Source organism: Dendrobates tinctorius, unplaced genomic scaffold (assembly GCF_039654945.1).
Source record: "Dendrobates tinctorius isolate UK_male_01 unplaced genomic scaffold, ASM3965494v1 ptg000126l, whole genome shotgun sequence".
In the NCBI taxonomy this organism is placed as follows: Eukaryota; Metazoa; Chordata; class Amphibia; order Anura; family Dendrobatidae; genus Dendrobates; species Dendrobates tinctorius.
The window spans coordinates 17,276,216-17,291,121 of record NW_027361794.1 but is presented as its reverse complement, the minus strand read 5'-3'; the positions used below and the strand labels follow the sequence as shown (position 1 = coordinate 17,291,121).

The 14,906-nt window shown below is 48.1% G+C and overlaps 1 protein-coding gene across 1 annotated transcript in view; it reads left to right on the top strand.

The window, feature by feature from the left end:
• Positions 1–3,364: 3,364 nt before the first annotated feature.
• LOC141047054 (uncharacterized) overlaps positions 3,365–14,906 on the top strand; it is a 34,088-nt gene continuing 22,546 nt past the window's right edge. The window contains exons 1-6 of the mRNA XM_073541983.1: positions 3,365–3,495; positions 5,177–5,326; positions 5,456–5,635; positions 5,719–5,842; positions 5,926–6,023; positions 6,222–6,309. Coding sequence (XP_073398084.1) covers positions 5,249–5,326; positions 5,456–5,635; positions 5,719–5,842; positions 5,926–6,023; positions 6,222–6,309 — 568 coding nt within the window. The 5' untranslated portion in view covers positions 3,365–3,495; positions 5,177–5,248. The remainder of the gene's footprint in view (positions 3,496–5,176; positions 5,327–5,455; positions 5,636–5,718; positions 5,843–5,925; positions 6,024–6,221; positions 6,310–14,906) is intronic.

Genomic DNA, 14,906 nt, shown 5'->3' with positions numbered 1-14,906 from the left:
TATGTGGAGTGCGGCTCTGCGGGTGAAGGTAGGTGCCGGAGGCTCCATTATTCTCTATGTGGAGTGCGGCTCTGCGGGTGGAGGTCGGTGCTGGAGGCTCCATTATTCTCTATGTGGAGTGCGGGTGGAGTGCGGGTGGAGGTCGGTGCCGGAGGCTCCATTATTCTCTATGTGGAGTGCGGCTCTGCGGGTGGAGGTCGGTGCTGGAGGCTCCATTATTCTCTATGTGGAGTGCGGCTCTGCGGGTGGAGGTCGGTGCTGGAGGCTCCATTATTCTCTATGTGGAGTGTGGCTCTGCGGGTGGAGGTCGGTGCCGGAGGCTCCATTATTCTCTATGTGGAGTGCGGCTCTGCGGGTGAAGGTAGGTGCCGGAGGCTCCATTATTCTCTATGTGGAGTGCGGCTCTGCGGGTGGAGGTCGGTGCTGGAGGCTCCATTATTCTCTATGTGGAGTGCGGCTCTGCGGGTGGAGGTCGGTGCCGGAGGCTCCATTATTCTCTATGTGGAGTGCGGCTCTGTGGGTGGAGGTCGGTGCTGGAGGCTCCATTATTCTCTATGTTGAGTGCGGCTCTGTGGGTGGAGGTCGGTGCTGGAGGCTCCATTATTCTCTATGTGGAGTGTGGCTCTGCGGGTGGAGGTCGGTGCTGGAGGCTCCATTATTCTCTATGTGGAGTGTGGCTCTGCGGGTGGAGGTCGGTGCTGGAGGCTCCATTATTCTCTATGTGGAGTGTGGCTCTGTGGGTGGAAGTCGGTGCTGGAGGCTCCATTATTCTCTATGTGGAGTGCGGCTCTGCGGGTGGAGGTCGGTGCCGGAGGGTCCATTATTCTCTATGTGGAGTGCGGGTGGAGGTCGGTGCTGGAGGCTCCATTATTCTCTATGTGGAGTGCGGCTCTGTGGGTGGAGGTCGGTGCCGGAGGCTCTATTATTCTCTATGTGGAGTGCGGCTCTGCGGGTGGAGGTCGGTGCCGGAGGGTCCATTATTCTCTATGTGGAGTGCGGCTCTGCGGGTGGAGGTCGGTGCTGGAGGCTCCATTATTCTCTATGTGGAGTGCGGCTCTGCGGGTGGAGGTCGGTGCTGGAGGCTCCATTATTCTCTATGTGGAGTGCGGGTGGAGGTCGGTGCCGGAGGCTCCATTATTCTCTATGTGGAGTGCGGCTCTGCGTGTGGAGGTCGGTGCCGGAGGCTCTATTATTCTCTATGTGGAGTGCGGCTCTGCGTGTGGAGGTCGGTGCCGGAGGGTCCATTATTCTCTATGTGGAGTGCGGCTCTGCGGGTGGAGTTCGGTGCTGGAGGCTCCATTATTCTCTATGTGGAGTGCGGCTCTGTGGCTGGAGGTCGGTGCTGGAGGCTCCATTATTCTCTATGTGGAGTGTGGCTCTGCGGGTGGAGGTCGGTGCCGGAGGCTCCATTATTCTCTATGTGGAGTGCGGCTCTGCGGGTGGAGGTCGGTGCTGGAGGCTCCATTATTCTCTATGTGGAGTGAGGCTCTGCGGGTGGAGGTCGGTGCTGGAGGCTCCATTATTCTCTATGTGGAGTGCGGCTCTGCGGGTGGAGGTCGGTGCTGGAGGCTCCATTATTCTCTATGTGGAGTGCGGCTCTGTGGGTGGAGGTCGGTGCTGGAGGCTCCATTATTCTCTATGTTGAGTGCGGCTCTGTGGGTGGAGGTCGGTGCTGGAGGCTCCATTATTCTCTATGTGGAGTGTGGCTCTGTGGGTGGAGGTCGGTGCTGGAGGCTCCATTATTCTCTATGTGGAGTGTGGCTCTGCGGGTGGAGGTCGGTGCCGGAGGCTCCATTATTCTCTATGTGGAGTGCGGCTCTGTGGGTGGAGGTCGGTGCTGGAGGCTCCATTATTCTCTATGTTGAGTGCGGCTCTGTGGGTGGAGGTCGGTGCTGGAGGCTCCATTATTCTCTATGTGGAGTGTGGCTCTGTGGGTGGAGGTCGGTGCTGGAGGCTCCATTATTCTCTATGTGGAGTGTGGCTCTGCGGGTGGAGGTCGGTGCTGGAGGCTCCATTATTCTCTATGTGGAGTGCGGCTCTGTGGGTGGAAGTCGGTGCTGGAGGCTCTATTATTCTCTATGTGGAGTGCGGCTCTGCGGGTGGAGGTCGGTGCCGGAGGGTCCATTATTCTCTATGTGGAGTGCGGCTCTGTGGGTGGAGGTCGGTGCCGGAGGCTCTATTATTCTCTATGTGGAGTGCGGCTCTGCGGGTGGAGGTCGGTGCTGGAGGCTCCATTATTCTCTATGTGGAGTGCGGCTCTGTGGGTGGAGGTCGGTGCCGGAGGCTCTATTATTCTCTATGTGGAGTGCGGCTCTGCGGGTGGAGGTCGGTGCCGGAGGGTCCATTATTCTCTATGTGGAGTGCGGCTCTGCGGGTGGAGGTCGGTGCTGGAGGCTCCATTATTCTCTATGTGGAGTGCGGCTCTGCGGGTGGAGGTCGGTGCTGGAGGCTCCATTATTCTCTATGTGGAGTGCGGGTGGAGGTCGGTGCCGGAGGCTCCATTATTCTCTATGTGGAGTGCGGCTCTGCGTGTGGAGGTCGGTGCCGGAGGCTCTATTATTCTCTATGTGGAATGCGGCTCTGCGTGTGGAGGTCGGTGCCTGAGGGTCCATTATTCTCTATGTGGAGTGCGGCTCTGCGGGTGGAGTTCGGTGCTGGAGGCTCCATTATTCTCTATGTGGAGTGCGGCTCTGTGGCTGGAGGTCGGTGCTGGAGGCTCCATTATTCTCTATGTGGAGTGTGGCTCTGCGGGTGGAGGTCGGTGCCGGAGGCTCCATTATTCTCTATGTGGAGTGCGGCTCTGCGGGTGGAGGTCGGTGCTGGAGGCTCCATTATTCTCTACGTGTAGTGCGGCTCTGCGGGTGGAGGTCGGTGCCGGAGGCTCCATTATTCTCTATGTGGAGTGCGGCTCTGCGGGTGGAGGTCGGTGCTGGAGGCTCCATTATTCTCTATGTGGAGTGTGGCTCTGCGGGTGGAGGTCAGTGCTGGAGGCCCCATTATTCTCTATGTGGAGTGCGGCTCTGCGGGTGGAGGTCGGTGCTGGAGGCCCCATTATTCTCTATGTGGAGTGCGGCTCTGCGGGTGGAGGTCGGTGCTGGAGGCTCCATTATTCTCTATGTGGAGTGTGGCTCTGCGGGTGGAGGTCAGTGCTGGAGGCCCCATTATTCTCTATGTGGAGTGCGGCTCTGCGGGTGGAGGTCGGTGCTGGAGGCCCCATTATTCTCTATGTGGAGTGCGGCTCTGCGGGTGGAGGTCGGTGCTGGAGGCTCCATTATTCTCTATGTGGAGTGCGGCTCTGCGGGTGGAGGTCGGTGCTGGAGGCCCCATTATTCTCTATGTGGAGTGCGGCTCTGCGGGTGGAGGTCGGTGCTGGAGGCCCCATTATTCTCTATGTGGAGTGTGGCTCTGCGGGTGGAGGTCGGTGCTGGAGGCTCCATTATTCTCTATGTGGAGTGCGGCTCTGCGGGTGGAGGCTCCACACCAGCACTGTAGCAGGTAAAGACCCCAATATCCACAGGTGTCCCTTCTAATTGGGGGGAAACTATCCCCTCTAATAATCCTCGGACAGTTCTGACAAACACGGGAAAGTGCCCCTTTATGGAGGTGACAGAAAGTCTGTTTAGTCTCTTTAGCTTCATAGTATCAGCTCTAATCCAATGGTGAGAGAGCGATTTACCCTGAAGAGTCACAGATTGTGGGGTTGGTATAACATATTATATTTAGGAGGGTTCTGTGTTGTCTCCTTATAAGAATCACAATGGTTTTGTTCCTTTTCCGCTGATTGATACAAACGACCCAACTATGAAACACGAGAACCAAGGAAACCTGTATTACTCTCATAGTACGGGGCCTCTTACTTGCCCCCATATACAGTATAATGTTCCCCCAGTATCGCCATCCTCCACACACAATATGTTTCCACCCAAACCAGGAGATAATCACTTCTCCCTCTTCCCCATGCTTAATGCCATAGAGCCCCTTTCTTGGTTTCCACACACAGAATTATGTTCCACAGTATCTCCATCCCCAATTTTATTTCTTATTTTTTGTGTTTTTCATGTAATATACGGAAGCCTACAGGAAAATGCTAATAAAACCACTGTATGTGGAGACATTGGCCTCATATATCTCCTGTCTTTTTCTTACAAAGAAGCCTTTATATAATCCTGGCGTCCAGGAGGTAAGGTTTCTCCTTGTGGAGAGTGACATACCAGCTCTGGCTTGTCAGGGTGAGGAGGCTTATTCGCCGTGCAATGCTCCTCTGGGAAATGTAATATGCAAATTGCCTCTTCAGAGAGAAAGAGGTGGCTCTATAGAGTTCAAGTCCTTTTTCTCTCTGAAGAGGTAATTTGCATATTACATTTCCCAGAGGAGCATTGCACGGCGAATAAGCCTCCTCACCCTGACGAGCCAGAGCTGGCATGTCACTCTCCACAAGGAGAAACCTTAGACCCCAGTCCAGAGCCTCTCCCCTAGCCAAATCAGTTCTCATTTGCACTGACGAGGGCCAATAGCTCAAAACACCTTGTCTGCAAATTGGGGTTCTGTTTTGGCTTTTATCTTAAGTTATAGTACAAGATTCGTTGAAGGGTCAATTGTGACGTGTATGATCGCTACTACCAACAGGTGGCGCTATAGAGTTCAAGTCCTCTTTCTCTCTGAAGCGGCAATTTGCATTTATAAAAGCCTCAAACTTCTGTGTGTGACTCAGACCTGAGATCTAATGTGATAGAAGATTACAGTGCGGGGAAGACGGGAAACCTTCATATAGACGGCCGGTGGGGATGGAGTCAGTGACGGACTCTGGCCAAATATGTTTCTAGAGCCGTAGTAGAAGATGAAGATGTCGTCCTCATCATGAAGTAGTTATTTCTTCTGTCACGTGTAATGAATATCTCCTGCAGTATTGCTAATGCCGATTCCAGTGTCGGTAAATGAGACGAGAATTAGCGTTATGGAAGATGAGTCTATGAGGAACGTATTCAGCTGCCGACTCCGAGGGAGAAACTGCTTGTTGTCTGTGGCCTAAATATATAGGTTTTATTAGTAGATGTAAAGAAGGAAACTAAATACTGTAAAATAATAAATCTCCTCATATGTTTCCCTTATTATCTCCAGTAATTGTATTATTACACAGGATTTTTATGATGTTACATCGGCTCATCTTCTCATTCAGGTCTCTACAATATCGGATCCTCTCAGTGAAGATCTTCTACATAAGAGAATTTTCCTGATTTACCCTTCAAAGATGGATATGGACAGAGACAAGATGGCGGAGAGGATATTACACCTCACCCTAGAGATCCTCTTCCGGCTTACTGGAGAGGTGAGAGATTCTGATGACGACACATTACATCATTCTTATCTATGGGAATAACAGATGGACAGAACTGGAGAGGTGAGGACTCTGGAAATGTCTGTAGTGAGATTTATTAATGTGTCTCTCCATAACCAGGATTACACAGTAGTGAAGAAGACCTCTAGTGAGCGCTGTCAGGACCCTGTGTCTGAGGGATGGGGAAGACCCCTGAGCCCAATCACGGGGCCTCCACCTCACCCCCTGATACATGAGGACATCAATGACCAGAAGATCCTAGAACTCACCTACACGATGATTGAGCTGCTGACTGGAGAGGTGACACTGCTGGGAATGCTGGGACATTATACAGTAACACTATGAAGGGATCGGGGGGATGACGGTATCATTGTATGTGTCAGGTTCCTATAAGGTGTCAGAATGTCGCTGTCTATTTCTCCATGGAGGAGTGGGAGTATTTAGAAGGACACAAAGATGTGTACAAGGACGTCATGATGGAGGTTCCCCAGCCCCTCACATCACCAGGTAATAGACAGGACTAAATACACACGGCCTATAATTATCTGTATGTAAAGAATGAATTCAGTCCCTGTATGTGTTTCCTCCAGATCTATCCAGTAAGAGGACAATACCAGAGAGATGTCCCCGTCCTCTTCTTCCACAGGACTGTAAACGAGAAGATCCCAATGTTCCTCAGGATCATCAGGTAGATGGAGAGAAGGTGTCATGAGATCTCCCCTATGATGTGTAGACGGCTGTGAAGGTCTTGTGCTCAGTCTTGTTTTATCCTCCAGTATTATATATTTTATACTTGTTTAATGAGAACGGTGGAGATGGCAGGATTAGAGCTGATCATAGATGGGACTTCTCCATCTGTCTGTGACTTTTACAATATTTATTTTAGGGTGAAGATCTGACCCATATTAATACTACAGAGACATATGTGAGGGGTGATGAGAGATGTAAAGAGATTACTGCTTATTACCGGTCGGGTGAGTACTGACCACTAAATATAGACAAGTCACAGATTCTTCTTAGTCACCGGCTATGGCGGCTTTATCGGTGGTGTAGTCCGGCCTTATCACAATCGTGTGATCACCATTTTGCCGCTAGAACACATTTTCCTCCACCCAAAACATTTCAAATGACGTTGGTTATTGAAAGCCCATTTCTATAGAAGTTACAACCGGGAGGATCCACTTACAACCTGGGGTTAGAAGACGCTGACCATTACCTGCCCAGATCTGTAAACTATAAAGCCAAATAACAGCTTACGTAGAATGTGCTGACAAGTTAAGCCTTTTTCACGCTTCAGTTTTTTGTGTTCAGTTGAAATCCCCTAAAGATGAAAGAAATGGATCCGTTTCCATTGTGCCACAAATGGATGCCAGCGAACAGCTTTTTGGACGGATCTGCTGCAGTTGCAAAGGTTAGGAAATTTAAAGGAACCGCGGTCTGGAGAGAGAGAGAGATATGGCGGATCCGTTTTTTTTTTTGAAAAACGGCAGATTTTGACTGACGTCAAATAGCTGAAGTGTGAAACAGGCCTTAGAAAATCACTTGAAGAAAAATATTAAGATGGGCCTGTAAGAGAAAGCGGAGGGTAATGATGCTGTTGGCTTCCTAGATCCCTGATATCTTATTGGATGAATCTACCTTCTCTCCCTTCTGTGCTGCTGAATGTCTCATATGGTCCCTACAAGACCAGGTCCAGTCTTTCTGGTCAAACTGCTCTTTTATGATCACTAACATTAAATGTGCAGTGAGGCCAAGTGTGAATTTCTGTACATTAATAAGAGTTTCCCTTTATCCTAACTTTTCAATTTAAAAATGACTAACTTCAAACAGGGTTGCGAGAAACTGCATAAAAATATTACACCTGTGCTATGATATATCTCTAAGGCACTTTCACACTTGCGTTTTTTGTGGTGCGTTTTTTGCGCACACGAACGCATGAAAAAAACGCTTACAAACGCGTTTTTTTTCAAGCATTTTTATGCGCATGCAGGAAAAAACGCAGAGTTTGTATGCGTTTTTAGTGCGTTTGCGTTTTTTTGCACATTGTTTGTCCTCACCCAAAAAAAATCTAGATATGAACAAAGGAAGAGAGAGAGACAGCGAAGACGGCAGCGGCGGCGTATGTGGATACATCCGATTATTGAACTCCGGGAGAGCCGTGGGGCGTACCACACCCTCTACAGTGAGCTCCAGGCAAACCCGGAGAAATTTACAGATTATATCCAGATGTCCCAAGAAAGCTTCAGGGATTTGCTTGCTCATGTCCAAGAATCCATCCAGAGACAGGACACACAGCTCCGTCGTGCGATTCCTCCTGAGGAACGGCTCCTGGTGACATTACGGTACGTAATATTTAAAAACCAAAGGGTGGGGTGATGGTTTTTTTTTTTTTTTTACATGTACTATTCAAAACTTAGGCTAATTATTTTTTGTGAATGTACTAATTTTTTATTTTTATTGTTTTAAAAAACCATATACAGAAATATTAATTTTACTTCTTTCTCTGTTTCGCAGATTCCTGGCGACTGGAGAAACCCTATCTTCACTACACTTCCAGTACCGTATTGGAATCTCTACCTTGTCTGGAATTGTTGCGGACACCTGCCAGGCTCTCTGGAACGTTCTTTGTCCAGAATTTATGCCCCTGCGCACCGCTGAAAAGTGGATGGAAATTGCTGACAAATTCTGGACAGTCTGCAATTTCCCCAACTGTTTGGAAGCTGTTGATGGTAAACACATACGGATCATCAAACCCAAAAGAACTATATCTGAGTACTATAATTACAAAAAGTACTTTTCAATAGTACTCATGGCCATTGCGGATGCCGGATGTATGTTTGTACCAGTGGACATTGGAGCATTTGGCCGTGGTAATGACTCCCAGGCTTTTAAAAACTCAGACATGGGCCGGAGGTTGTATGGCAACCAATTTAATTTCCCTATGCCACGGCCTCTTACCCACACTGAAGCTCCGCCACTGCCCTTTGTAATAGTTGGGGATGAGGCTTTTCAAATGTGCGCAAACCTACTGAAACCCTACTCCAGCCGTGACTTGGACCATACCAAAAAAAAATCTTTAATTACAGGCTGACCAGGGCCAGAAGAACTGTCGAGTGTGCTTTTGGGATTCTTGTCTCCAGATGGCGAATTCTCGGCACAGCCATTAATCTTAAACTTGAAACAGAGGATGAGGTGGGGAAGGCGTGTGTGGTTCTACATAATTTTGTGATGGCTAAAGAGCACCCGACCTTTGAACTCGATGATGCTGCTCCTAACCCATTGCCTGAATTCACTCCGCACCCTCTCAGGTCATCCGTTGAAGTTGGCCAAATGAGGGACCAATTTGCAGCCTACTCTGATGTAGGACGGGTGCACTGGCAAGATGAAATGGTGTAAAAATGTTTTCGTGTGTGTATGTTAATAAAAAACCTGTTTTGATACCAGTACCGAGTGCACTATGTTTTTTACACTCCAATAAAATAAAAAACTTCCCATGTATACCTGTGAATTCATGATGTTCTCACACCTGGGCAGGTAAATACACATATGAGTTAAACTGCAGCATCGCTAGTCTGCGTGAAATATATTTGTACGTAAGCAAAGCTGCAGGTTAAATATGATATGTGTATTAAAGGGAATCTGTCACCCTTTTTTTTTTTCAGCTTGCAGCTGCTGGCATAGACATCGGGGGCTTATCTACAGCATTCTGTAATGCTGTAGATAAGCCTCCGATGTAACCTGAAAGATAAGAAAAACACGTTATATTATACTCACCGGGGTGGGCGGTCCGGTCCAGTGGGCGTTGCGGTCCGGTCCGGTGGGCGTTGCGGTCCGGTCCGACGCCTCCCTTCTTCATGCGATGACGTCCTCTTCTCCAGTCCTGTAATGGCTGCGGCACAAGCGCACTGCTCTGCCCTGTTGAGGGCGGAGCAGAATCCTGCAGTGCGCAGGCGTCGGGAGAGGTCCGAGCGCCTGCGCACTGCAGAATTCTGCTCTGCCCTCAACAGGGCAGAGCAGTGTGCTTGCGCCGCAGCCATTACAGGACGGGAGAAGAGGATGTCATCGCATGAAGAAGGAAGGCGTCGGACCGGACCGGACCGCCCACCCCGGAGAGTATAATATAACGTGTTTTTCTTATCTTTCAGGTTACATCGGAGGCTTATCTACAGCATTACAGAATGCTGTAGATAAGCCCCCGATGTCTATGCCAGCAGCTGCAAGCCGAAAGAAAGGGTGACAGATTCCCTTTAACCAGGCCATGATTGATAAATAGTTATGATTAGAGTTGAGCGACTTTGGTAGGATCGGGTTTCATGAAACCAAATTCGTTTCAAATGAAACTGGTCCGACTAGTGGAAAAAAAGTCGGAGTTTCGTTCAAAACCCGACCCCAATGCAAGTCAATGGGGAATAAAAGTCTGCATTGAGTGGATGAATGTAATCCGCTCAATGCCGACTTTTATTTCCCATTAACTAACATTGTGGTAGGGTTTCGAACGAAACTCGACTTTTTTTTGCCCGAGTTTCACCAGTTTGTGTTTCATGAAACCAGATCCTAGTCGGTCAACTCTAGTTAGTATACTAGGCCTTGGTATTTAACATATGGCGTGTATTTTACCCATCAGTGGATTCTACACACACGTAATAAGAGTATGTTGTTAATTACAAGGTATATCAATAATCCCCCTTACCTAGTATCACAATAAGTGAAATGAGGATGGTAAAAACAGCCAATCCTCAAAACACTTTTTATGACACCTAGCAAAGTTTAAGGCTCATTGTGTGTACGGCGCAGTGTGTGTAGGTGGCGCCAAAAACATTAATCAAACTTTATTATGTTGAACCAGAAATTTAAATTTATTTTTAACCAAAAAAATTATAAAAAACTTTTATTTTTTTTCTGCGTTTGGGGGCAGATGGTTGCAAGTTGGGGGTGTGCAGTGAAGATGAACAGCTTATAGTCGATGATGGTGTTCTAGGGGAAGGGGCAACAAAACTTGTGGGGGAAGGGAGTCCAGTTATGGGAATGGAACTAGACACTAGGAGGAGAGGACAGAGGTTCAGCTAGAGTGGTCCTAACTGTTTGTCTCCTTTAAACTGGCCTGCCTGGACCTACTTGGGCCCAATGCCTGCCTTGATTGTTGGCACCGCCTGGAACTTTGGGCAAATAAGGAATGTGGGTCCCCCGTCTGCTGCTGTGGCTGCTGCTCTGTAGTGGCGGTGGCAGTGCTCGTCCTTGCAGGAGGACTGGTGGCAGCAGTGATGGTCCAGGTTTGCGGAGTGGCGGTGGCAGGGCTACTACATGTTGTAATGTTTGCGGCAGGGCTGTTCCACGTTTGAGGAGTGGTTACTGTGGCTGTGCTCCAAGCATGCATGGGGGTGGCGGTGGTGCTCCAGACAGGAGCAGCGCTTGCCATGGTGGTGTCGGTGAAGTGACCAGCAGCACTCAGACTTGTGGTGGTGTAATGGTGGGTTTCCTGACTTTGAATAAAGGTGTGTGTGCAGTGGAATGCAGCACAAGTCGGTAGTGAGGTGAAGCGAGTCAATGGTGGCACAGTTGGAAATGACACCACTGACTGCTGCCCTTACCGATTATGCTGCATAGCCTGCAAGAAAACATTGATGCAGGCCTGCAGCACACTCAGCTGTTGCGCAGGACTAAGGTGTTCCACCATGCCCTTTTCAATCTTACTAAAAAAATGGTGCGCTGGTCTGTTGAGGTCGGCCTCCAGACGGTTAAGGCGCTGTTCGACAGAATGGACGCAGCAGTGTTCCATGTGGTTAAAACCACGTTCCATGAGTGAAAAACCGCTTTCCACTCTGTCTGACAGCGACTTGAGGCTGGCATTAAAGGCCTCGCTCAAGTGCATAAACTCGGGCAAGACATTCCTGTCCAAGGCCCACTGCCACTGGCAGGTAGTGCCCACATAACCAATGGCAGAGACCTGGGACAGGGGAACACCTGATGGACCAGCTGTCTGTGTGGCTGACCTGCAAGGTGCTTCCTGGCTGTCGGATGGCTGGGACAGGTCAGAGGACGTCTGATGAAGGACCGCTCCAGGTGCTGTGGAAGAAAGGAAAATCATTACTATCATGCCTTTACAAGAAGCATCAGCTGTGGATTAGAATAACACAGATTAATAAAAATAAAAACCAAAAAATTATAATACTTACGATCTGGTGGCAAGGACCGGTCTTAGGAACTGCAACGCTTGATAGTACTGGTATCTTGTTCTTGTCCTTGACACTGAACCACTGCGAACCTGGCCCTCAGCACGAACGTCACTGTTGAAGCGGTCCTTGATCGAGCGCCAATGTGTTCGGACTTTGTTCACTGTTGGAAAAACAAACAAACAACATTTAACAATTGTGTATGATGCACGATATATGCTATCACTAAACCCAACAGTGCCATCACGAACAAGAGTCAATGCGGCACAATACAGCAATACAATACCCAAAGCAGTCACTGTTGAGCCAGATGACACTGTTGGGTTTCCTGCTAGAATATATTTAGCACGAAACCCAACAGTGCCATCAAGGACAATAGTCACTGCGGCACAATACAGCAATACAATACCCAAAGCAGTCACTGTTGAGCCAGATGACACTGTTGGGTTTCCTGCTAGAATATATCTAGCACGAAACCCAACAGTGCCATCAAGGACAATAGTCACTGCGGCATAACAGAGCAGGGAAATACTTACTAAATGCCTTTTTGGAGGATGCAATGGCGCTGTCCCAGCCATCCATCAACGCTGCGGCCACCTCATTCCATAGCCGCCGGTTCACCACATTGTCCTTTTACAGCCGGTCACGGCTGTCCCACAACGGGGCACTCTCCTGGACCAGGCGGATAAGGTGCTCATTATCCAGGTAGATGTCTTCATCCCGTTTTGGAACCTAGACAAAACACATTCATTAGAATATTCAAATTTTGTGTGAATAAAAAGTTACAAAAAAAATCCAGAAAAGAGGAAATATAGAAGATAAAAAATAAAGAACATTACAAATCATTTGATACTTACATTCCGTATCACCACCGGGACTTGGCTTGGCTGCTCCTGCCGTTCGCCCTCACTAGTCGCGTCCGCTGAAGATGGCGATGTCTGGAAAAAAAAGCAACAAACGTTAGAGATTTTGAGAAGCAGCAGATATACTTACAAAACGCACGGAAATAATCACCTCACGGTCTGCTTGCGCCAGTTCCTGCCGGGATGGGGAATATTCCGATTGCGAAGACATACTGCATGTAAAAATAATACAAAGCATTAGTACATATACAATTTAAAAGGACAGGCATACATTTTTTAGATGTAATAATACTCGCATTCTTGCCGCTGAAACTGGAATTGAAAATGGTGTCTTCTTTTGCTGTCTTTATGCTCTCCAGGCTGTCTCTATAGTTATGGTACAGTGCTGGCAGACACCTCCTTTTATATAGACATGAAGTTTTTTTTAGGTGGGGATTTTTATAACTAGTCTAACCAATGGACACCAAAAAAACGCATGCACAAAAAAAAAAGCATACATGCGCATGCCAATGCGCACGTATGCGCACCCATAGACTATAATGGTCATTTTTTGCGCATACGTGCGCATGCGTTTTTTTTAAGCGGTTGGGCGGACCAAAAAATGCAACATGTAGCGTCTGGAAAGTAAAGACGCACACCATAAAAAAACGCAGCGCATGAAAAACGCATGCGTGCGCATGTCAACGCGCCTAAGGCTGGTTTCACACTAGCGTTTTATCGCGCAGCGCATCGTGCGCTATCTCTAACATGGCGGGTGCAGTGTCTAGCGATTGCACGCGCTCATCAGCGTTTACGTGCGCTGCGCATTTTCCAGGTGTGCGCCTAGACGCGCCATACGCTACATGTTGCATTTTTTGTTCCGCCTACATCATTAAAAAAAAATCGTGCGCGCACTTGTGCGTATGGTATGCGCTAAAAAAATAGCATTACAGTCTATGGGGTCGCTGGCGAGTGCTTGGATGCACGCACGTCAGCGATTTATGTGCGCTCGCGATTTCAGAAAACAATGTCTAGACAGTTGTTTAAACCTCCCCGTAAACAAGCAACATTGTTTGGGAGGAGTCTTGATAAAAGAAGGTGTCTTCAGGGCCACACCACTACAGCCTTGAAGATAACAGCAGCTACAGACAGCCTTGAATAGAAGACCAGATAAGAGCCTTGGATTCAAGCTTCAGCAGCCAAAATGTGAGTATTCTTCAACATAATGTCTGTGTGTCCTGTACAATTTATTATGTACTAATGTTTTTTTTTGTTTAAATTTCTGCATGTCTTCTTCTGGATCAGCCTGTTTGCCATCTCGGCAAGAACTGGCCCAAGCTGATCGTGAGGTGAGGATATTACTGCAGCCTTTGGTAAGTATAGCTGCTGCCTCTAGAAATGTCTAATAATTTTTTTTTCTTTACAGACATAGGACACGGCCAGTGAAGGCGAAGTGCGGGAGCAGTTTGAGCGGGAGCAGCCTAGCCAAGTAGCGGCGAGGAGACGCAATATACGTGTATATATATATATAGTCTTTCATTGTTCCTTTTTTTTTTTTTTTTCTGTCTTTATTTTCATTTTCTATCTTGCTTCTTCTCTGTTTCATTTTCTATCTTTTTCATTCTCCCAAATTTCCAAGATTATAATTTTTTTGGTTTGTTCTAGGTTCCACAACGGGATGAAGAAGACGTGTACATCGACAACGAGCGCCTGATCTGCCTTGTTGAGGAGGGTATCCCGTTGTGGGACAGCCGTGACCAGCAGTACAAAGACAAAGTGGTGACCCGGCAGCTCTGGAATGAGGTGGCCGCAGCGATGATGGATGGCTGGGACAGCGCCTCTGCAGCTTCCAAAAGGGCGTTCAGTAAGTATAAAGATGCTCTGTGATGCTGCATTTATTCTTGTTCCTGATGGTATTGGTGTGTTTGTGGCAAGATATATTCTTGCCTCAAACACACCAATGCCTTCTGGAAAAACAGTGATTGCTTTGTGTTTTGAACTGCAGTATTGATCCTGCTTTCACTCTTGCTCTTGATGATACTGTTGTGTTTGCTGCTAGATATATTCTAGCACGAAACATAAGTGTCCTCAGGATCATCATTTTTGACTGTTTGCAAAGTTCAGTCAGGTGTGTGTGCTGATAATGATGTTGCCTTCAGTGCATTGTATAATGTTTTTTCTTTGTTTTTCCAACAGTGGACAAAGTCCGCACACGTTGGCGCTCGATGAAGGACCGCTTCAACACTGATGTTCGTGCTGAGGGACTGGTTCGTAGTGGTTCAGCGGCAAGGCGCAGGAGAAAGTACCGCTATCATCGTGAGTTGGCTTTCCTGAGACCGGTCCTTGCCACCAGAGCGTAAATATTATTATTATTTTTTTTTTTTAATTTCTATGTGCTTTTCTATTCCACAGCTGATGCTTCTTGTAAATGCATAATAGTAATGTTTTCCCTTTCTTTCCACAGCACCTAGAGCAGTACCCTGCAACCTGTCCCTGGAGCGGTCCTTCATCAGTCGACCTCGGACCCGTCCCAGCCATTCGACAGCTAGGAAACAGCTT